At 41.1% G+C, this 24,272-nt stretch overlaps 1 protein-coding gene across 4 annotated transcripts in view; it reads right to left on the bottom strand.

The window, feature by feature from the left end:
• Positions 1 to 24,272, bottom strand: part of LOC309698512 (RNA-binding motif, single-stranded-interacting protein 3) — a 296,725-nt gene that overhangs the window by 123,375 nt on the left and 149,078 nt on the right. For all 4 annotated transcript variants that reach the window (XM_082521018.1, XM_082521020.1, XM_082521019.1 and 1 more), the window contains one exon: positions 9,674 to 9,765. In XM_082521018.1, the coding sequence (XP_082377144.1) occupies positions 9,674 to 9,765 (92 nt within the window). The remainder of the gene's footprint in view (positions 1 to 9,673; positions 9,766 to 24,272) is intronic.

The raw sequence follows: 24,272 nt of genomic DNA, 5'->3' as shown, positions 1-24,272 counted from the left end.
CTCAGTATCACCCTAATATTACCATTTACACACAGGCTTGTTTGACCTGAGTGATGGAAGCCTCACTCTTTAGTTCCTTTGTAACCAAGTATTAGTGTTTAACAGAGCATCTTCTAGAAAATCAAACTTTTCTTTTATACGCAGTACAGCAGATGTACAATGAGCGTCTAGTGTGAAATAACCACAGTGAACATATTCTTTAAATGATCAGCATCAAATTGGAAATATTATTAGGTGCATATTGTTATCGTAGTCAAATATGAGTGTGCATGTAAGCTTTGTGGGAAGAAGCACACTGTTAAAAAGTAGAGTGAGCAGATTGTGAAGCATGTTTAGAAGTTATTTAGTTAAATCCCACTTAAGCCCATAGCTGTGGGAAATTAGTTAAAGAATGCACCAAACATTCTTGGTGAAAGCTTTGCTTGAAACTCAAGCTGCACCATTGATTTTCCAATATTCACCACTATTCGCAGGTTATCTTCTCAGGGCCAGCTGCGTAAATGAATGCAAAGCGTTTCACCTGGTCTATGTGTCAGTGTTGAGCGTGGAAGCCCAGTCCTTTGAACGTCGTCTCTGCGGGCCCGCTAATTGAGCCAGATCAATTCACAGAGACACCGAGCAGGTTGGCACAGTTGCCACATCAAAGAGATTCTAATAACTGCACACTGTGGCCATTACCAGACCTGAAAAAGCCATATTTATGTTTGCTTCAAAGGAAGCATGGCAGCATTGAGCGTACTGAGAATGCAAGCCTTTACTATTCTTTATTAAGGCTACAATTTAGACACAAGGCCATTTTGGAGCAATTTGGGAACAAAACAAGCTGCTATTTATACACACATAAATACAACCACTGCAAATTGTACTTTAATTAGACCCACTTTTGTAGTGAGAGTGGAAACCAATAAAAAATAACCCAATGACAGACTGATATTCTTAAGAAAAAATGGCAGTAATTCCCAAATGATTCCTCAGTATCTGTGTCATCTTTCATGTAGCGGCAGGCATATACTGTACTACTCTAGTACTGCTGGAATGTTGGTGTTTTTCCCTTAGTGTACACCAGTTCCAAACTTGCAAATCCAGCAGGTATTTTTGAGTATTGTGTGTATGAATGTAGGGCAAACTAAACTAGTGAAACAACATGCTTTAATAAGCTACCAATACATTACGATGCAAAAATTATGAAGTAATTGTGTTTTATATAAATTAAAGCAAGTCTTTTTGTGCAGTAACAGTTGATTTGTACATTATTTGTATTCCGATAATCAAACCCAACCGAATTGCAGCAGAGACTCCATCCAAAGACTGCAGGCAACCAGAATCAGGGGTTTTACCGCAGGCTATCAGGCCAACAAAGACTCTCACACTGAGACATGAGCAAATCTTGTGAGCCCTGAAGATCTCAGTCTTGCCATTTTGGCACAGGAAGGGCATAAGCATGTATAAGAACCGGTGTCAGCTTCAGGCGAGTAGAGATGAGTCAATGCGAGTATACGAGTATGTGTTCGTAGTACTGCTCGATCTCTGCAGTAGGCGTATACAGCTTTAGTAAGCCCCGAGGGGAACACATGTATCAGTCACCACCTACTCCGCTTAAACCAAGGCTTTGTTACGCAGTGCTCAAGTGAGTTTCTAACATTATTCATGCTTTCATTTACACAGCTGGCTGCTAGTTTCGGCAACATATAAAAGTGGAGTAGGTGGGAGAGGACTCGGCATCTCTCGGTGCATCGCTTTCTCCCGCACCTCTCTGCCTGGTTAAATGACAAGTTTGTAACTTTGTTCATTTGCACTCGTCTAAATCCGGCTGTATGGAGGCGACATTATGAGAGACAGCGATCTCATTCTCACCATCCAGCACTTTCTGCAGTTTCTCCGGCTTTTTTTGTTTCTCTCTTAATTCCATTATTCTGATAATCTTTCCTACCTTTTAAAGTTGTGGGGTTTTTTTAATTTTTACTTGAGCTCTTATTGATTTCTACTTAGTCTCTATTTCTCATTTTCTCTCATGCTCGCAGCTCGGCACGTCTCCGCACTGCTCTGCAAAATAATTTACCGCATGCAGCGCTCCCGTGGATGATTGAAGCGTAATTAGACGGCAGAGACAGTGGAAGCCAACAGAGGTGCTTCGGAGCCAGTGCTTGTCAGATGGTCCGTCTCACTCTCACTGGCTTTGCCCTTCAAAAGTATCACTTCTGCAGGAAAAACGAGAGGGGGGTGGTGTGCTGAGCCACAGTGGTGCTAACTACAGCTTATAAAAAAGTTGTACCTTAGCAAATCCAGCTCTTTCTTTTTAGGAGTTATATTATCTCCCTACACTGCATATTTCAACAGGTGTCAACATATTTCTTCATTCACGTCATTCTAGTGTAGGCCAATTACAAAAATGAAAAAGAAAAAGAGTCAAAATCATCATGGAAAAAGATTATTTAAATTGTCAGGCATTTTCAGTAAATCAGCAGAAACGCAGCACAACTTTAGAGAACTTAATTATTTTAAAGTGGACATATACAAATTTCAGCACTATATTTTTTATTTGGGACAAGTACCCCTGCATGATTCATAACTCGTTTTTTCTTCCAATCTGAAGCTTTCAGCTTTTCAGCTGGGCCTGTGCTAGAAACACATTAGCTCTGACCACTTTAAGGCCATTCCTAAAAGCAAAATTCCTTCAGATTGGATGATATTATATATACATGCCAAGGGGCAGCACCTCATCTACTACTCTCTCCTTAGTATCATACAATGAGTAACAATGAGTAAGTGTACTTGTGAAGTATATATGTCAAGGGAAAAATGAATACCATCAGGACTAGAGATGCACCAATTGACCAGCGAGGAACAGGAATCGTCCCTTTTCCTGTTTTCGGCACGGACCGGTGACCGACTCGTCAGCACTATGTATGCCCAATTATGAGCCAGTGGCTTAAATGCATGCACAACACATACACAGCACAGACAAACTGACATGCATAGACTAACAGATATATGCTAACATGTTGTAGTGTGGAGGCTCTTCGCTGTGAGCGATGCAAAATTCCCAAAAGCAAAACACGGCTGGGAATAACCATGAAAGTGTAACAACAAAACTAAATCACCTTCACCTGGTTGGACACAGACATTAAAGAAACTTTAAAGTGGCTAAAGTTATCCAGAGCTCAGCCACAAGTCAGCAGCCTCGGTATGAGCAAAGGATCAAAGCAGTTATCTAGTGAAGTTATAAGCACACTGGAAAGTATCTGACATTTGTTTTGTGACATAAAATTTTTTGCTCCTACTTTTGTTAGATAAGGTAAAAAAGGTCAAGTAAAGGTGGATGTACAGCAATTCATTTACTGTTAATTATTTGTACCTCTTTGTATTAGCAGAGGACTTTATTTTCACCTTGGAAGTTTAACTTCCTTTATTATGACAATAATAAAATAAGTTTGCATAGAAGAAAATGTGTTTTTGTTTGCACACCCCATCCTCTATAGCTCTTAGAAAGTAAACTGGAATCATCAAAAATCGGCATCAGGAGGTCACACAGAAAACAAACAAACTGGAAATTGGAATCGGCCATGAAAATTGCAATCAGTGCATCTATAATCAAGAGTCTACTAAAATGTTATTCTGCTGTTGCCAAAAAACATCCTTTTATTGTTGGTTATTTCTGTGCTGGGTGTATTAAATGCCTAATACAATTCAAGTATGCTGTTTTGTGCACATTTTTATACACATATGTTGACTAGACTACTGGTGTAGTTTGACCTTGTGGTTGTGTTGTGCTTTATAAATGAAAAAAAAAGAAGGTAGAAACTGAGTATTCAAGGTGAAGTAAAGCCTCAGTTCTTGTCTCACAAGGATTGTTTTTATACACTGTATGTTTTTAATATGGACATCTGGCAATTCAAATTCAACATGCACTGGGATTAAGGTTAAGGTAAACATTGGCAACAGTAAGGTGGGCCAACATAATGTTGAAGTGGTCATATCATACTTTCAGGGAGATGACAATTAGTGAGGAAAGAAAGGGACATTTGCAGGAAATCAGTCTAAACCTACAGGTTATGGCGATGTCCAAACTATACTTATGTGCTGACAAGAATCCTTTACATCCATAAAATTTGAGCACAACACTATGTAAGAAAACGAGGTGCTGTGAGGGACTATAATCATAAGGATGTCTCAGTTGATGGCAGCTTCCGGGGGAAAATGCTGATCACCACACTGACACCATATGTTTTGTGAACAAATGCTGAGGTGGATGTCAGAGGGGAAATGGCACTGCATTCAAGGTGGAGAACAGCGAGGTGAATGATGCTGCTGAGTGAGCACCTGTATCCCCAAAGTCTTTGCAATTATCCTTCGGTATACACAATGCACTGCATTCCAGCTGCATTTTCTCCAGATTTAACCGATGCTGGCTAGGCCTGCTAGGCTAGCTGTTGTCAGTAACCAACTGTGAGAGCGCAGTCAAGTCCCTTTGATTATCATACAGAGGTCACCCTGTGTTGAGCTGAACGGTGGTGTCCTGGGTGCCAGTGGAGCTGAGACATCAGAGAAGTCACCTTTAAAGGATAATAAGAAAGTCTGCTGACTGACTGCAGACCACCCATAGGGGGATCCGTGCATTTCACATGACTATAAATGTGATATTGACAGAAAACCTTCCCCGGTAGAGAGAAAGAAAAAGACAGTGGAGGAGACAGAGCAAGCGAAAGGCAGTGAAAGCGAGAATGCATGAGAGGGAGAGAGGGAACGAGCAGGAGGACTGAACACTCCGGTTCGTTTCACACCGTTAAACCATCTGAAGCATTCGCCAGTGACTACTGGTTGAAGGGCCGGTGTGTGCACTGCGTTATCATAAACATTTGGGATTCACTTCATGGAGGCACTTTAATGATGCTTTTAGCATAATTTCCCCTCTGTAACGTGAAGGGCAAGTAGCGCCTTTCTGTCTGCCTGCAGCTTCTGCGAACCTTATAAATATCGGCTATTTAAACAAGGGTAAGGATGGAGATGCTATTCACAAAGTCTTCATCCCCACTATTTAAATTCTCTAATATGAACACCATTGTTTAGTTTTGACACTTTTGACACTATGTATACTATTCTCACATAATGCATGTATATTTATTTGTATCAGACAATGTCTAGCAAGATCCAAAGTTCATATAACAATTAGCTATAGAAAGTTGGGTGAACCTGGTTAGCCTCCATAGGGTGTCAGAGTTGTTTTTTTCTAATTCTAGGTTGTCCATGCCGAGAGGAACGAGTCAAAAAAAAAGAAAAAGAAGAAAATACAAAAAGGACAGCTTTGTTTTCATCCGGGCTGTTATCAGCAGAAGCCGACTGGAGCGAGAATAGGGAGGGATGATTTCCATAAAGACTGGCTGTTGTCTGAAAGCAAGCAGCTGTCAGGCGGAATTACCTCTCCGACACAGACACCACAATCGAGGGTGCCCTTCCCATAATTCAGTCTGATTGGCTCAAGGGGAAAATGGCAGCCTGTGGAGAGTGAGGCGAGCGGCTGGTTGACAGGTTTGCATCTGCGAAGCTAGACGCGGCGTTTACCTGTTATCATTCTGTCTGCTCGATGTGTCGGTTTTCTCAGTTTGGAAAGCTACCTGAACAAAGTGGCACGGAGAATAGAGTCTATGGTGCCAGGAGGCAAGTGCGTGCCTACAAACCGTATTACACACATGCACAAAACACGAACACACTTACCCTAGTGAATCCTATTAAGGTCTCCTGTTAGAACACTATGTTAAGATTTACCAGATTTTCCCACCTTAATTTATATAAAGTCATACTGCCTATATGAATGTTTTAATACTTCTTTAGTGATGTCATACACGCGCCTGTTAATGACAATGTAAAAAGTACATTTTATGTACACATCACACTAATCTATACAATTTTTTTAAAGCAGCATAAAAGCGCCTCTTATTTAAAAACATGTTATTTATATAAGCAGTCATCTGTGCCTACCTCTACTGATAAATAAGAAAACTAATACATTTTGGTTAATACTTATTCATCCCTTTCACCTTTTTGCTAAGAGTTCTAGTACCATGAAAAAGACTTGAACCAAGCTACATTGTTTTAGATTTTGCTCAGTATTTCTCCAGCCTTTCTGAAGTTCTTTTAAAGCTTTTCTTTGAACATTAGCAGGTTTTTTACTCATATACATATATGTATATATATATGTTCGTTAAGCAACTTAAACCCGACTCATTCGAGATTACAAAAGGCACTTAAATCAAAGGATGAGACAGTTTTATAACAGAAAATTTAGCAAAGAACCAATTTAAAAATTGTATATGTAGGAACTTTGTTGCTAGTAGTCTGTCACACAAAAAAAACAATTTCCTCTCAATTATGCCAGAAATGCCAATGATAACACAAACTGACAGACATAAAATAGTATTTTTGAAACAAGATTTACAAAGATATCTAAGCTGAAAATTTGGTGTTTTGTGGCATTGTGTGCAGTGTGTCCTTAAGAAATTTGAGAAATCGGACAAATGAAGAACAAAAGAAGAGTATTGTGCCAGGAGGTAGGTGCAGATGAAAAGGATCTGACAGTCATGTTCTTAAGAAATGGGATAAAATTCAACAAACCCACGACACACCTGCTGTACTTATGGATGTGAAGATCTTTATTCAAAGAGCATAGCTAGAACAGAGACGCTTGACTAGTTAGAAAGCAAAATGCTAAAGTGCCTGTTCCAGATTTAGAAATACACCCCACGTTTTTTTCATTTCTCAGTCTTAGATGAAGCCAGTCGGTCGTTTTCACAACTCTTTATACTAAAGTGAGCTTATCCCCCGTCATTCAACTCTTTGTACGCAAAGACAAGGTGATAAGGTTAATAAGGTATAACGTGTGTTTTACAAAATGTAATTTTCCATTTTAGATGAAATGACAGGCATCCTAGTTTAAATTAAAAATTAGTTACAATTATATAAAAAAATGTTACAAAATGATGCAAAAAATGTGTAATTCAGGGAATGTAGTGCAGACAAACATGCACATAATAATACACTGTCACATTCAAATACACACACACACACACACACACACACACACACACACACACACACACACACACGTACTCCACACCTATGTTAAGTGCTCTTATCTGTGACTTGTGTAGAGGTGAGTGACAGGAAGGGATGCACGGGGGGGAAGTGTCCTTTAGGTGTCTTAATTATGGCTCCTCTCCTCCCTCTCGCTGTCACCATCCCCAGGGGAGGGCAAAACAAAAGGAAGGTAACGTTTCATCTCTACTGCCTTGGTATTTCAAATTCCAAGGGGAGTAAGAGGAGAGAGACAGCGGGCTGCTTCACTGGCGGAAGAAGAGGAAATCAAGTGATCCTTTGCCTTTCTCTCCATTTCTTGCCTGGTTTGCAGCTGTGTTTAAAATAAGGCACCTTAATAAAAGTGTTTTAATGGCATCAAGGCAGGAAAAAAAGTGCAACTTGATTACTGTGACAGTTTTATTTAATGAGCTCAAAGCCTCTGGCTCCGACTTGCGATTCGTTTATTACTTTGTTGTGGAGTGACAAAATGGAGCAGAGGGAGCGAGAGAACGAGGCTGGATGTTCTTATTGTGGAAGCCGTCCACGGCGTTAGCAGTAGTCTTTCTGATTTGCACCCTCCTCGGTGCTCACCTGTATTTTCATCCGTTCCCGCTGCGGGAATGCTACTCGGCATGACAGAACGAGCGGGAGGAGGGTGGGGTGTGAGAGACACCTTGACAGGTAGGCAGACACAAAGATAACACGCTGTTAATTATTGATGGAGGAAAAACTGCTCATTGGATGTCTCGAAGGGCAACACTTGGTGGATGTGAATACAAATGTGTGTGTGTGTCTGTATATTTGTGTGTGCAGGAGAACCAAAAAAACAAAACAAAACCCAAAACAATGCTGAGAGAAAACGGCACTAAGCAAAAGAAATGGTGAGGGGCTAGGCTGGAAGTGTTGGGTGAGGAGTCGATAGAGTGATGGCAGTGATACCTGGTAAAGACACATTAGCGAGATACAGAGGGAGTCTATAAAAGCAAACTACTACTTAATGTCCCTCACAAGTGTGATAAAAGCATAGAGCTGCAGCAGAGAACGCTGGTCTTACCATTTGTGCGAACAGAACAAGGGAGCACTCAAAAAAATCAGCTATTATACACAAATGCTAATAGAAAATGATTTTGAGAATGTGTTTGCGGCAAGATTTCTATAAAGGTCAGCTCTTTTGTTTTGGGACACGAGCCCCCTCTCATGAAAATATTGACTGAGAGAAGGGGAGCAATGCAAAGAGTGGTCTTAAAATGTGATGGACAAAGAGCATGGTTTCTTATCAGTATTCAGAGAGCTTGCCCTCTTATAAATATTGGAAGAAGGACACTGGTGGGGAAAGGAAACGGGCAAATGGCGCATTTGAGAAATGGCACACCTGAGCACCACACGGAATATCATCTCCTCCTGTCAGATCTCATCCCATTTGATCAAAATAATTGCCACCTTCATCGTTACCATCAATTCTGTCATCTTCACCGGAGCCATTGCCGCTCCCCATCTCATCAGGTCTTCTTCGGTTTCGAGGGTGGGAGGGGGGGATTTTTGGATTGGATCAAATGCACGCCATCTCGTCTCAAGAAAAATCACTCAAGGTGCACCCTCAAATAGTCATCAGCATATTTATTGTTTCAGTGCTACTGACATTTTCTTCACCTATTAAGGTATTCTGACATTAACAAATGTTTGACGGGTACAGGAATAGCCTGGTTAAGTCAGGCAGGCTTGTCTGTCATAGATGTCCGGAGAGAGGGCCCTGCTGTGCCTTCTAATATGGTGACTCTCAGAGCAGTCAACAGGGAAATGAAGAAAATTAGAGAACAAAAATGGGAAAAGAACAGTATGATCACTGCCTGAGGGTTGCCAAACACCAAACAATATCTCTGAAATGCATTTCCCGGTAAAACGGCTCTTCTGTCAGACAGCCAAATGCCCAACAATAAATATGCAACCACAGTGTTGACATAAAATACAAGATTGTATAGGAAATTGGTGAATAAGATCATACCCTGGCAGTGTGCAGTTTCCTCTAAGCTACACCTCTCCACATATGCCTATCAACCTGTCTCCATTGTACAACTCACTAGGGCCCTTTTTGTACTACTCAAACAGCTTGTCTCATCTGCTTCCACTTTAGCAGGCTAATAACACTCGACAACGTAGCACAAGCGACTAGTCAAACCTCAGTTAGAGAGGGGCCAGCTCACTAACTGGAAACCACAAGTGCCATGGAGTGCTGTAATCCAGCACATACTGTATGCATACTGTCAAACACAACACAAAAAGCCCACATAACCACAGGAAAGAAGTGATCCACAATTTCACGTATCTTGTGCTAGACTCCAGTTTCAGCATCAGTAAGATAACAGAGACATACATGCACCAGTGTCACTTCCCAAGTTGTTGTCTAATGGCACTCAAATGCAGTTTGAGGCCCACATTTAGGAGTCTCTCTTCAAGATAAAAAGTCCTTCATGGCAAACTTGTTAAGTTTGTTAAATGTGCAATACTAAACACCTGGCAGGAGCTGAATGAGCAAAAACGAAAAATTGCTAAAGATAATGCACGAGGAAGTGAGGACGCCAACTTGTTTTTAGACACTCCTTACCTTGGCCATTTGGGCCTGCACCCCAGTGGCTTTGAGAGATGACACAGCCTTCTGTGCTGCAGCTGGGCTGTCGAAGTCCACAAAGCCATATCCTGGAGACAGAAAGGAGGAGAAGGGGAGAAGGAGAGGAAGAAAAAAAGACATTAGTTAAGAAAAAAATTAAGGCAGATGACTAACAAGGAGAATGACAGGCACTTGGTAATTGTAGCAGTAATAGGTTGGTAACATGACTACAGAGGCTGCCAGTTCTCATATCTAGTGAGCACTACATTGTTTGATAATTAGCGACACTGACGTTCATAGGGGGATGCTATGCATCTTAATTAGTAGCATGGATGAGCGATTTAGTAATAACAAAACCCGGCACCCTGCCCACCTCCACCTCCGCACATACGTAGTCTGATACACTGCATGCATGCGTAAACGCGCAGATATACACACTCGAATAAGACAACCGGTATCGTAAGAATAAGGGAACATCACTGTTTGTCAGTTTGTTGTTTAATGATAACCCATATGCATTCAGTTCATTAAGTAGGTTAATTAAAGTAATGGTTATTTATGAAAGGCTTGTGATTTAAAATCAATGATTAAAGGATATTACACACACTATACACTCACATACACGCGGAGATGTGTCAATTAATTCTTCAAAACGTCACGTTTCACTTGTTCAGCCTTTTGATTTCTGGAGGCTGTGAAGCTGGCTGGCCCACATCGTGTTCCTCAACACCCGGCATATTAACACAACCCCATTTCACAGCCTCCATAATCCTCTCCCCGGTAACAAATCTCTCAAAGGTTGACAGCATACCAAAGCTGCTGCCATTTCTCCTTCTCTTTCTTCAACTCCATCTCTCTCACATAGACATAAAGACACACTATTTCTTACAATTTAGCTTTTCTGTTCATCTTCTTACACTTTTCCTCCGTCCTTTTCTTTCCCTAACACACTTTCTGTCTCTCGCTTTCTCTCTCTCTCTCGCATATTTTTCTGACATTAACAGCCACAAGGCCCCATCTGGAAATTCATCAGCGGCGGAAAGCGGGGGGAATGAAATCTGTGGCTGTGATTTATGAGTTATTGTGATCTCGACGTTCTCCGGTATGTATCGGCGACGGGGGTCACGTCTGTGTTAATTAAAATTTGGTGGCGGATTAAAAGCAGTCAATGGTGCCCTCTGATCCACTGTTTCAGAAGGAAAGTGTAATTAGAAAAGGATAATGCCTGTGAGATGGTGGGGCTGCGGAGGGGTTTGGGGGTGGGGACTTGGCATTACGGTTACCCCATCAACTTACCATCAATCATACAATCATACATGTTCTTTACTCCAACGCCTTATTTTCTCACCCCGTGTGTGCCCGTGTGCAGCTTTATGCGAGCATCTCACTTTCCCGATTATTTGAGGTGCGCGTCTGCGGCGGTAGCGACGACTGGGGGTAAGGGGGTTGGGGTCACTTTCCTGTCGGGCGGCAGCAAACGAGTGTGGAGTAATGTGAAAATCATAACTAGAGGTGGAAGAGAAATCGAGCGCGAGGACTGATTAATGGCCAGCTGTTAGAGCGAGGCTGCGTTTAATTGTGGAAATATGAAGAGCCGGAATGAGAAGTCCACAGGCGATATTAAGAGAAACCAGTCATTTTCTTAAAAATAAATGCAATCAAGGACTATTTTTCCAAGTAGCCGCAGTGCACTCACCCATTGTTATATTAGCAAACGTATAATTTTGAAATTTTAATCCGTATTTAAAGAGAGCCCGGCTGAGCTTTAAAAATATATTTAATTGAGGGTTTTGGCTTAACCAATTACAAAAAGACATAAAAAATAAAAATCTTTCCTTCCTGTCTTCAGTGATATTTACCCATGCAGATATTTGTATTGACCTGATTAAGAGACAACTATCTGACCTCCCAGTTCCACTGGATTCCAGTGATTATTTGCTGTTGTGAAACAGACATTAATGCGTATTTTCAGACACAGCATACAAAATCAGTGTGCCTTCATATATCTCCACAGTGTACAACACAGGTCTATAAACCTTTACTATATATTATATAGGTATAAAAACACAATTTTCTCCAAATATCTTCTTCTTGGGTGCTGCACAAAAAGCAGACCCATAATCACAACAATCCAAACAGACTGCTGTGTATGCTTTGTGGATTTATTATTATGTATTACATTTCAGAAAGGCAAACTGAATTTTCTTTAGACTCTTTCACTCCATACTGACAAACATCAAACAGCGTAGCCTTCTTATTGCACGCACCTCGTGGAGACAACTTGAAAAGAATTCCCATCAAGTGAATTTCTGATGCTGAGTGACATCTGTGTCTCTCATGGAAGCACCTACACTGGTTATGAGAGTAAACTCATTATTTATTAAGAGTATTCCCTTGAACATATCACACCCGTGTTCCTCTGTAACTGTCTGAAAAGGCCTTTGAAATGCTTAAATGCTATTTTCATTACTGTGAGTGCCAAAAATAAAATTTCATTTGGCATCTCTGGTCATTTGGGTAAACAGACCCTTTATATGTTTGCAGATTCTACAAATTAACACTTTAAAAAATGTATTACGAGCACATTTAGAGAACTACATATTATGTTATCGAGGTCCTCAGGGCGATGGCTTATTTTCTTTAACAATCAGAAACCAGAATATTTAAATCGTGGATACTTTGAACCCCCAATTACAAATTTAATATTTACCCGACTACCACCTGGAGTGCACTTATCAAACTTGGATGAGGATTTCAGAGATTGCTGACCTACATTCAAATCTCTCTAAACCGAGAGAGAAGCGGGAGAAAGGTGGAGGCAAGTGAAAAGGTGTGTAGAGAAGAAAGGCAGACTGAGGAAGGGGGTGATTTCAGGTCAGTCAAATACACTCAAAAAGCCTGAACTGACACTCAGTAAAAGATCCAGTTTGCTCTTCCAATGTGAAGTTACTGCAGCTGATATTCGTATAATGATTCTGTAATGTGGAATGTTTGAACTGTAGCCACAGGGTAAAAAGAGTTAAAGGCTTTTTTTGTTGAAAAGGAAAATAATAATTGAGAGATACAGAGACATTTTAAGACTATTTGTGCTTTTATCGGGCTGAATGGTTATAGAGGTTATAGAAAGCCTGAGTCTTTCAGTTTTTGTATAGATATATGAGCTCTTTTGTTGGAGTTTTAAAAGTCTAGAGTTAAGCAATAAGTCATAAAGAAACAATTTATACATTATGTTTCTACTATGAATTTAGATTCATGATTTATCTGTTACTACATATGCTTTCTTATATACTTGTGTAAGGAAATATTCAATGAATTCCTCATTAGATATAATATATTTTGAACTGAAAAGAACATATAATTGTTTGGGATATAAACATATAATTTAGTGCCTCATACTGTACCTTATTAGGCTAAATGGAAGTAGCATTGAAAATTAATAGTAGTATGTAGATTACTTTTTTGTTAAGCTAACACTGGTGATTAAAAACACGTCAGCAATCCATCTGTTATGTTTGGTTCCCCTCTCAGAGCTGAATACTCGTTACCTAGTTTGCTAAGATTTGCAATAATCGCTCGGAAAAAGGAAAAAATAACAACTTTTGGTAACATACATAATTACCCCAAGTGATACGACTTCATCAAAAACAGTGTAATTTTATTTTAAAGTAATTATGATTATGCTGTGTGGATTATGCACAGTAACAGGTTATTGCTTTTCTTAAAGCCACACCGACACTGCAATTTGATTTGAGAAAAAAGAAGATACTGGTTCCAATATAGTGGAGTAAAAGGTAAATAAATCTAATCATATAGACAAATATAACACAACAATGCACATTAAATATAAGTATCAGCTTTATTTAATACTATTAGACATGAAAGCAGTTCTCTTCCTGTAATTTCAATAAAATGATCCTCAAAGACTCGCTCTGTATGTACTTGTTTGTTTATTTATACAGTGTACTTGTACACTGTAAAGTATGCACACAATTACTCAATACACAGATCCTCGGTGAGTCACTGAACAGGAAAAAACTCCATTAAGTTGTGAGAAAGCTGCAGGGTCAAGAAACAATGTGGCGCTCAATTTAAGACATCACATTCCACACACTTAGAGAACACAAACACACACCCACCTACACACAGATGCACGCAGATGTTGCTTGAAGAATGAGTTTCCGAAGCCAAGTACATGCTATACTGGTGCTGCATTCGATGCGGGTACTCTAGAGTTACAATCTCAAGTGGGATGCAGAGGGCAAGGTGCTGCTTTGATGCTTCTGCACAAACGCAAACCTCCAATCGATAGCTGTCACTTAAGAGCAGCTCAAAGTGACTGACGACATGTGAGGTTGTTGATAATGCTGTGCAGCTGCACGCTAATATGCAGATTGACGCAAAGTGCTGCTGAAGGACACATATATCCACACTTGCACACTCGGAGCATGGCACCCTCCTACCTACACACGTGCGCGCACACACACACACACACAGTCTCTCTGAGAACATGAGCTGCCATATCATATTTCCTGGTCTGGCTCTAAGTGGGAGCCTGTCAAGATAAAAGGACCATCCTCAATCAGTTACTACATGATAGACGCTAGCACTGCTCAGTGACTGCTTTTGTATGAATGTGTGTGTGAGACGCAGGGCGCTCCTTAATACAGTCCCCTTAAGGAGGTGTAGAACTACAGTAGATGCCACCTTGGGCTACGCTCTGCATAAAAGCCTACATTGGAGAGTGGAGATAAGGGACTCATTACAGTGCTTGCATCGACATATCAATCAAGTATGCATCATTCATGCATTCACTGTCATATTATGCTAATCCTAATTACTTTGGGGAAAATTACTATTCTTTATCTGCTAATAGTCAGGATTGTTTAGGGTTTTCTACCTACAATATCCACCACAATTTTCCCCAATATATCCATTTTTCACATTCTCATATTCAGTGCTAATGATCCCATTTTGCACAGCGCACAATGGAATAATAATGCCCTAAGTATGAATAATGAATCAACGACAAGTCACGGGGCATTACAATGGTGTGCAGGGGGAAACAGCGTAATTGTTTACGTCGCTGTGAGTCATCAAGATGACTTCTAAAGCTGCTGCTGTTGCATGTGGATGATTAATCATTGTAGTTGCATGTATGTGTATAATTCCAGCTTTGCATGTATTAAAGTAATTATGGTTAATGGAGGAAATAGATAGGCCACTCAATTGACAAACATGCATAACAATGCTCTAATATGATTCCTGTGATTAATGGATTCATTGCCGTATGATTTCAGCCTCACTCTACCTGCAGCAATACGACTGTACAAACACTTTTTGTGCTTTTGCTGCATATAGAGTTTTGTACAGTGCTCACATTATTACTCAGTTAATCCGTCTCCTGTTGAATAAAAATGATGTTTTGGGGTTTTTTTTTTACATTTTGAGAATGGTAATTACTTATGTGTGTCTTAACAGGAAAAAATAAGAACTAAAAAAATAAGGTCTATCAGAAATTTCAAGACCCTGAATTGATGTCATTATATTGATCTGTTTTGTTTTAGCATGCAAGTTTCTGCTGTTTGTTCTTGAGTCTGACATTTGGTGCTTTTTCTTGGGATGCAGTAGACATAAATAAAACTACTCTTTTGAAATTTGGCATTGGCTTTACAAGTATGGATCTCTTTTGTCCATTCAAGGGTTTAACCAGCACTTTTGCCCTGCAGGGAGGGTGGGTGATGGCTTTGGGAGACTGCGGCGAGCTGTGCAAACATTAAGGGAGAAAACAGCGGTTTCAAAAAGCGAGTTGGCATCCGTGACTAACTGTGGCCAAGCCAAGACCGCCTTGGTCACACTCCAAACCCGGAGGAGAGCATCCTCACTGGGGCTACATTCCTGTGTCCTCCTCCATTTATCCTGCACCACCAGCAGCTGACTGATGATAACTTTTGCGGCTACCCTCCACTAAACCATGTGGTGGTGTGTGTGTGTGCGTAAAAGTGTGCGTCCCTGCCTGTGTGTTTGTTGAATGGGCGTGTACGAGTGCTTGCGTGCGACCTCTAACTTTCTTGTTTTTGTGTGTATGTGTGGGTGAGTAAGTCAACAGGGGAGGATCATAAATCTATCTCGATGTTTAAAGATCCCGCAGAGAAACATCTGCAATGCATATTTTTTTTCAGCACTCTGTACTTCTGACCACATCACAACTGTCTGTGCATTAATGCTGCGTCGAAGTGACAAGTCATAAGCAAACACTTTCTCCGCAATCCTACACCCTTGTATACACCTGACAGCCTGAAAACAAACAGCTGTTTAAACCATCTGCAAACATCAAAACAACTCAAAACTCAGTGTGCAAAAAGTTATTTAAGATTGTTTTAATACACAGACACAGAGAGCAGGTCTTGGAGCCACTCAAAGTAAATTTTCCTCATTTTCTTGTCCAGATTCACTGTCCTACTGGCCTTGTACTTAGAGACAATACCAATTTGTTGTAAAATAACTCTCACACTGGGCTCTTTTATATTAGACGCTGGCGACGAGATAGCAATACAGGCAATTAACTTATCAACCCTGCAACATGGATTTATAGCTAAGGCATTCATCTCGGGCTGAAGCAGCGAGCCTATTGGTTGTATTGTATTTCTTGTCGTCTTCTCTCACAGATGTAGGACTGTCCTTGTCAGAGAGTGGGAGCGGGGATCTGCAGAGGGCAGATTGCCAGGGTTTACGGCCAAGAGGGGGGGCAGTGGCAGTTCATTGTGCAGAAGCCAAACTGGACATGAGCTGTAAATAAATAAATAAAATAATCCAACAGTATATCCAAGTACAGGACTGTGTCTTAAGCCACCCCTTATTTCTTTGTAGTTTGGTCCCAAGAGCCAGACATTTGTTTCTTTTTCTTCCCCCCTTTTTCACCTTTTTTCTCCATAGAATTTGCAGTGAAATTATTTTTGGCAAAGAACCAATTTAAAATTATATCTTTAACCAGGTGTGTATTAGTAGCCTGTCACAAAACACATGATTAGTTGCCATTTCTTTACTTCAATCTCTAAAAAATGCCAAAAAAATAGTATTTTTTTTAAACCACTGAGATGATTCCAAATTCAAATTTTATTTGTCACACACACACAACCATACACAGTATGACATGGGGGTGAAATGCTTGTAGCTGTACAATGCCCGACCATTAAATGACAGAAAAAAAGTTTTACAATATTTACAATTTACAGGTTACTACAAAATTTACAAATTAACTTAGGAATTTACAGTAAAGAATGTGCAAATAGCAGAAGAGATTATAAAGATTATAAAGATTATAAATTATAGGAATTATAGGATTATAGGAAATGTGTGGTGGTGCGTGTGGTGATGTGTGTGGGAGAGTCCAGTCCTACACCTGGTTCAGGGCCCAAATAGCCTGGGGGAAGAAGCTCCTCCTCATTCTCTCTGTTTTGGCCTTAAGGGAGCGGAAGCGCTTCCCAGATCTCAACAGTGAGAAGAGTCCATTGTTGGGATGGGAGAGGTCCATCATAATCTTCCTAGCTTTGGACTTGCACCGCTTGGTGTAGATGGACAGCAGGTCAGGGAGCTCTGATTGAATGATGCGTTCGGCCGAGCGCACCACCCTTTGCAGATCTCGTCTGTCCTGCTTGGTGCTGTTCCCAAACCAGGTGCAGATGTTTGCCGTCAGGATGCTCTCGATGGTGCAGGAGTAGAATTCCCAAAGAAATATTAGCTGAAAACGTATATTTGTATATATCAGCATGATGTGCAGTGTTTCAAAAGAAGTGGCCGCTTAAAAAAAACTATGTATGTCCCATTGACATGAAAGCAGGAAAAAAATCCAGCTAAAACCTGACACAGGACATTGGAGATCCATCTGGGCTGATCCATCTGCTGTTCTCTGAAACCTCAGTGAGTAAAGGCTAAAGTATGCCAAATAACACAATAACTGGACTGAAAATCAGTGGCAACAAGTCTCATGGAGTGATGAATCCAAAAATCCTCAATCAGTGTAATATTTAATATCAATTGAAATATTTAATTCAAGTAGGCCAGGAAAGAGGTATAATAGTGAGTGTTTTAGCCATCTATAAACCATGGTGATGGCGCTGTCATGGTTTAGGCTGCCGTTCAGCTAGTAGTGTTGGGGATCTTTTCAAAATTGATGAACGCAGATTTTGACACATCATGCAATACTACCCGGAAAGGATCTGATTGGCCTACTTTTTCAGCACAATAATGATCCCAGACACACCGCCAATGCAGTACAACCATACATGTCTAGAAAAAAAACACAATGGAATATGATCAGTCATAGATTAGCCTTGCAGGAGCCAAGACCTCAACATTATTGAAGCAGTGTGGGAAAAGAACTAAAGACAACTAACATCCAAAGAGATCATCCTTCAAGAAACCTAGTGAACTATTCCTGAATACTTTTTTAAAAAGACAAGAAAGCTTGCCTAAGAAAGTTCAGACTGTGCTGAAGAATAAAAGTTAATAAGCGGACTTTCAGCCCTGTTAGAATTGTAAAAAATCTATTTTTGCCTTGTATATTATATTTCCATGGAAATATTTGCAAAAAGACGGCCATTAAAGCAATCTTGATGTTATTAACACACCTTCTCCTTTGATGCAATTCTTCAGAAAGTATAGTAAGTGCCAAAGAACAAGTATTACTCACAAACTGTTCTGGTCATACTGATTCAGGGACATAACGTACATTACAGTTTAATATAAGATGAACTTCTTCTCAGGTTAAATATCTAAACAACATGTGGGTTCACAGTAATCCTTCCTCTCTAGCTCAGTATTTCTTACATCTTCATTTTTCTGTTCATCATTTTTCATTTCTGCTCTCTCTCTTTTAGTCCTTAATTAACTCATATCTATTCTCACTCATTAGCTCTAGCACACCACCATATGGCTTCTACTGCATTTTCGAGCTAAATTCAGGATAAGAAGCAACAACTTAAAATATGTCGCATGAATTTGTAGTTCTACATTGACATTGCATAAAAAAGAAACGGTATCAGGATAAAAAGAGGACCAAGCTTATAGCATTAAATCAGAGTTATCTGAAGGCACAAGATTATTTTCATGAAGTTTAAGAGACATTCAAAACTAAATTATTCATACATTCATTACAGCTATCAAGGATTTAAAGTAGACGAACACTGAGTGGAAGAAATAAAAAAATAACCCACAGAAAGCAGAGGTGCATCCTTCTTCTGGTAGCATCATTAGCTTGCTAGCTTAATAGCAAAACCCTGATGTGTTTGGTGCAACATGTGAAGAGCACTTGAGAAAGGTTTGAGACCTGAATGGTGTTAATTACTTGTCAAGAGGTTGTTAAAATGAGACCTGTAGCAAAAAACTGAGTGGTTATACAGAACCCACACACAGATATCTGAAAGAACACACACTCACATTTGCAAAGCACTAATGCCAACACTAAGAATGAACACCTACAAGTGCACAAGGACACACACACAGACACTAGGGTTGCCAACCGTCCCTTAAAAAACGGAATCGTCCCGTATTTAGAAACAAAAGTACACGTCCCGTATTGAGCTAATAAGGGACGCACTTTGTCCCGTAATACAGTGAGAATCAAAAGTAGTCTATAACTTTTAATGGAATTAACGCTTTGTTTGAAAACATAATTCCCAGCCCCTCTCCTGCTTTGTGACCAATGAGCTGACAGCACACTTACGAGTATGACAATTCAGATTACCGCTCATCTCATTGGTCAAGGAAAGGTCGCTTACGGAGAAAATACCGGAAGACAACAGATGACCACAACAAGAAGCATGGCCAACAGGGAAACAAACGCCGACACTGCGGTACAAGTCTCGGACGACAGTACACCTAAAGCTGGGCAGACACTGTGCGATTTTTTCAGTCACGTTATTCAGCTCCTGCTCAAACTGCACGATTGACTCGCAGGGGTTAGAAGTTGGTAGGTCACGATGCAGAGTCTCACACTATACCGCCCGATGCTCTGATGCGACCTGAGTGCTCACACTGTGCCTCCATAAAATGAAGGTTATAACAGAAAATCTGTCGCGCTCTCTCTCTCCGTCTTTCACTCACTCACACAGACACGCACACCACCACCATCAACTTTGCTAAATTGCTAATGAAAAACATTGATCGGGCAGCTGTGACTGAGCAGCAATGTAAATCCAACTATTTTCACGGTTGTGTGCCTCCATCGCTTGTGTCCAGATCACACGCTGCACAGCCGTGCTGCTCCATCTTTTACACCAACGTTTACGTGTTTGCGCGCGAGCAGTGTGAGCGGCTGTGGTGAGACCCTCACGAGCGATTGATGATCGGGAGCTGGTCGTGAGGTGTTAATCACGTCTCGTTACCCCACGTATACTACACGATGAAGGCCAAAATCGGTCCGATCACTCAAAAATCGGCTCAAAATGGGCCTAAAACCGCACAGTGTGAGCCCAGCATTAGAGCAGCAATGTTTGTTCAGAGAAAGGGAAAAATGGGAAAAGGAAAACACCTGGCTGGAAAAAGTTAATATGGGCATGTGCAGTGAATATCAGCGCTATGTGGCCAGAAGTGTGATAATATAATTTATTTTGTGTAATAAACAACTGCAAGGATAGATGATTACAACAAATAGATGACTAATACATAAAAGTAATACATAGATGAATAATGATGATGAGTTAAGATGCGTAATCATGGGAACAAGCGGGTTTACAAACAGGAGCAGCTGATTAGCATTAAGCCAATTGTACTAAATGCACTAAATGAGCACTGTTACAAGAATGTTTTTCTTTCTATTGTTTTCTATTATTTTAAGTTAAGCAGGACAGAGTTCTTTTAAAGAAAGATTTACTTATATTCTCAAAAGTTAAGCATGACAGGCTTCTGTTTAAGAAGGAGACCTGTTTTATTGTGTTAATGTTGTCATTTTGAGCTAAAAAATAAATGGCTAAATGATCATTTGTTTCACATGTGTTCATATCACAAAGAATACACATCTACTTAAATCAAATTCAAGTGAAATGGTTAAAAAAATAATTTCACACACAAAAAAAGAGCTAGAAAATTCACCACACTGGGAAGGGTGAAGACAACTGGGTCGCCCGGCCCTGGCCACGAGGTGTCCCTTATTTATTTTTCAGGGAGTTGGCAACCCTAACAGACACACACAAAGAAACCGGTAACTGCCAGAAAGGAAATGCATGTGTAGCACAGCCACACATGTTAACATATCTAAAACTCTACCATAGAAGTATGCCCACACTTGAAGATGCACATTCGCACACTTAAGAGTTAGAACGGCAAACAGCCTTGAATAGTTACTCATTACGGCACACGCTGATGTGAAAACACAAGGAGCATAATCACATAATTTTACACAAAGAACAGGTGCAGTCCTTCCTTCACAGCTTCACTTCACTTAGTGAGCATCTTAAAATACCTGCTCTCCCTCCTTTCTGACTATACCTGGATATTACTAACCTTAATATTCACACGGGGTACCATCTTCTGCGGCACCATATTATCCCCATTTGAGCAGCAGTCTGTAATAAGCAATGTAATCACGTCAGGTACTAGGGCTTGAAAGCACCACCAGCAAGGCAGGCTAATATTTGAACAAAGCCGGATCAATGAAAAGCAAGTGCCCTAGGAACATGGGGAAAATCTCCAGGTAGAGACAAACATTAAAATCTGGACAAAGACAGATTGTCCCATTCCTCCGAACAACTATGCAGCCCATTTCTTTTGTCCTGCATCTGTTAGTCATTCATGAGGAACGGCCTGGCCGCCCCCAGCTAACTTTCCTCTGCATTGCAGTTATGATTTATGCCTTCCTTAACTAATCAAGGGCATGATCATTAGTCAGGGGATGTGCAAGGGGCCAGGGCTTTGGCAGGTCAGTGCAAGGCCGTATCTCACATAGTGGTTCCCCTGCCATCCATGGGTTAGGTCCAGGATAAGAGATGACTGGAGGTACGCCTCCTCAACTTTCACAGGGTCCGCTGAGGCATTTGTCAACAAACACGACAAGGAAAGGAATTCAGGCATGTGTGTGATGTAAAAATGGATTGAGACAATGATGAGAAACAAAAACCTGGAACGGAGATTCCCAAGAGTCTGCCACTCCAATTAATACTAGATGTTTCTCTTTGTTTAGATCCAGAGGAGAGGCAGTCAACAACAACAAATTAGAAATGAACAAATTTCCCAAATTTTGCAACAGATCTGTGTCTAAAAAAAGCATCTTGGGAAAACTTGGCTCCTGGTTATCACCTCACCATGACCTCGACTGTACACTTACAAGAATTAAAAATGCAATCGCATAAACAGGAGACGACCACACTGCATACAAAAACAACACAGGAAATGGAAGGGATACAAAAGGTCAGAGGCTCAAGGAATGCGATGGCTTTGGCCCGACTGTATTTATGACAATCTTGGCCAATCAGACAGCCTCTTGGTAAACTGCCAACTTGGAATGTAGTGGAATGCAGAGTGATTGGGAAATGGTGGGGCGGGGGGTTAAAAAGAGAAAAAGATTTATGTGTATGTGCTATAGGGGGTGTTAACAAAGCCTGCAGATGTTATCCAGTGACGTTCTGCATGCTGAATCTGTCCAGATCGATGTGATTATCTCTCAGCTATTGCTAATTAGAGTCATTAATACGCAATGCAAGCAGGGAACAGCACACACTTTCTCTCGCTTTCTCCTTCGGCTGATATCGCGTCTTTCTGGAATGGCTTTGAGCGAGCAGAGGCATTTGGAAAAGGTCTGCTGTTGGCCACACTTCAGTCAAGATTCTCATCTGCACATAATTCACTTTCAAAGGGCAGAAGGGGCGGCAAAGAGAATCCTTAATTGCACCAGCACAGTGCAGAACATAGACAAATGTTTATATCTTGGCCCTCTAATGAGAAACCAATAACGGATTCAGAAAGCACTCTGGTCTCTCCCCCACCCCCACCGCCAGCACCAATACACATGCACATGACAATGAAAAACAGGCCTTTTTTGATCAGCGTCACCTCATTCATCAATAGCCCTTATGCTGAGAGTCATGCAATACTCTACTTAGGCACTGATGCAGCAATAAATCTGTTTTTATAGAATGCAACGTTGCCTGTATTTCTCCATTAGGTTGTCGTTGTGGTAAGGGCACTAGATGCTTCAGAACGTAATGGTCAAGTTCCTGACAGGCTTTTAAATTGCACCAAACCGAGGCTGCACATGCTGAGCAGTCAGACGAAATTGATCAAGTTGAGCATTCAAAGAGCAGGGAAGACATTCTGCTTCCAATACACACTAATTAGGGTTTCAGTCAAACATACTGTACTTACTTCTTTAAGTTTTAAATCAAATGCCTGGAGACTTCAAACATGATTTAACTTTGCAGGGATAAAATAAGAGGTTAGCATGTTTTACAACAGCTCACCCACATAATAGAGTAAAGGCGACAGTAATTCTTTCAAGATGTCAGTTCATGTAATGCCCTTGTGAGTTTTTAGCATCCTCATGTAAAATGGACGGCAAGTTACGGGGCAAAGAAATGTACAACAACAAACTGCCGAACACACAGCCACAAGAGACTATCTCATCTCATCTATCTCCCACAATTCAGTGCGGTGGGCCGTCGCAGCAGCGCGCCAGTCGGGCCGGTGAATCTCAGCACAGTCTTATCTCCCAGAAGCGGAGGAGGAAACGGAGGTCCTTTAAAGGGCTGAGGTCATTTCCTCTGCCTCCGGGCTCTGGCAGGAAAAATAAAATGTCTCCATTCGGTCAGCCCTGCTTTATTTCAAATGCCGCCGCTGCCTTTTAAGAGGCCCTTGTGGGCATGGATGGCAAATGAGCGGTTTTGGGTTTTCGCAATCTATTCCTTTCTCTCTCTGCCATTCTCAATCCCCCACTCCATCTGTGATGTAAAGCCCAAATCTCTGCTGTATTTCTACAGTTTATGTGAAAGTGCAGAGACAGATATATAGATGGAGTATGAGAGGGGGAGAGAAAAACAGAGATGAAGAGAGAAGGAGAAGCAGAGTGAGAGTGCGGAGGTGCATGAGAGAAAGAGAGAGAGAGGGAGAGATGAAAAGCTGAATGCCTCCTCTTACCTGCAGCTCTTGACAACCCTAAAGCCCTTTCACAACTTCCTGTTCCTCTCTGAACTGGGCTACATCCAAAGCATGTGCGTGCATTTATCGGAACGCACGGCTTACATGCAACTGTTGTGCACCCTTGTAAGAGTACAGGTGTGTGTGTGTGTGTGTGTGAGTGTCTCACCGAGCAATGGAGGCAGTGAGGGAGTGAGTCAGCGCTGGGAAGATAGAGAGGCTCATTGAAAGGCCTGCGTGGTGAGGTGGTGGAGGAGAGCAGCCAGAACAGGCAGACACGCAGGCACACATGCTGTGAAGTTAGGAAGAGGACTGATAGATCTATTGCGCAGCCACTGCTGCTGCAAGAGTCGAACACACCTCAGGCAAATGGATGGGGAGTGAGTGCGGGGGTACCATTAGTCTTTCGGTGTGTGTGTGAGTGTGCCCTTTGTGTTTGAGTGCGTGGGAGAGGTATATTACATGGTCTTGG

Source organism: Aulonocara stuartgranti (genome assembly GCF_965226115.1).
Source record: "Aulonocara stuartgranti genome assembly, chromosome: 22".
Taxonomy (NCBI): domain Eukaryota; kingdom Metazoa; phylum Chordata; class Actinopteri; order Cichliformes; family Cichlidae; genus Aulonocara; species Aulonocara stuartgranti.
Note: the sequence above shows the minus strand (reverse complement) of the source record. Positions and strands in the feature narration are given on the sequence as shown.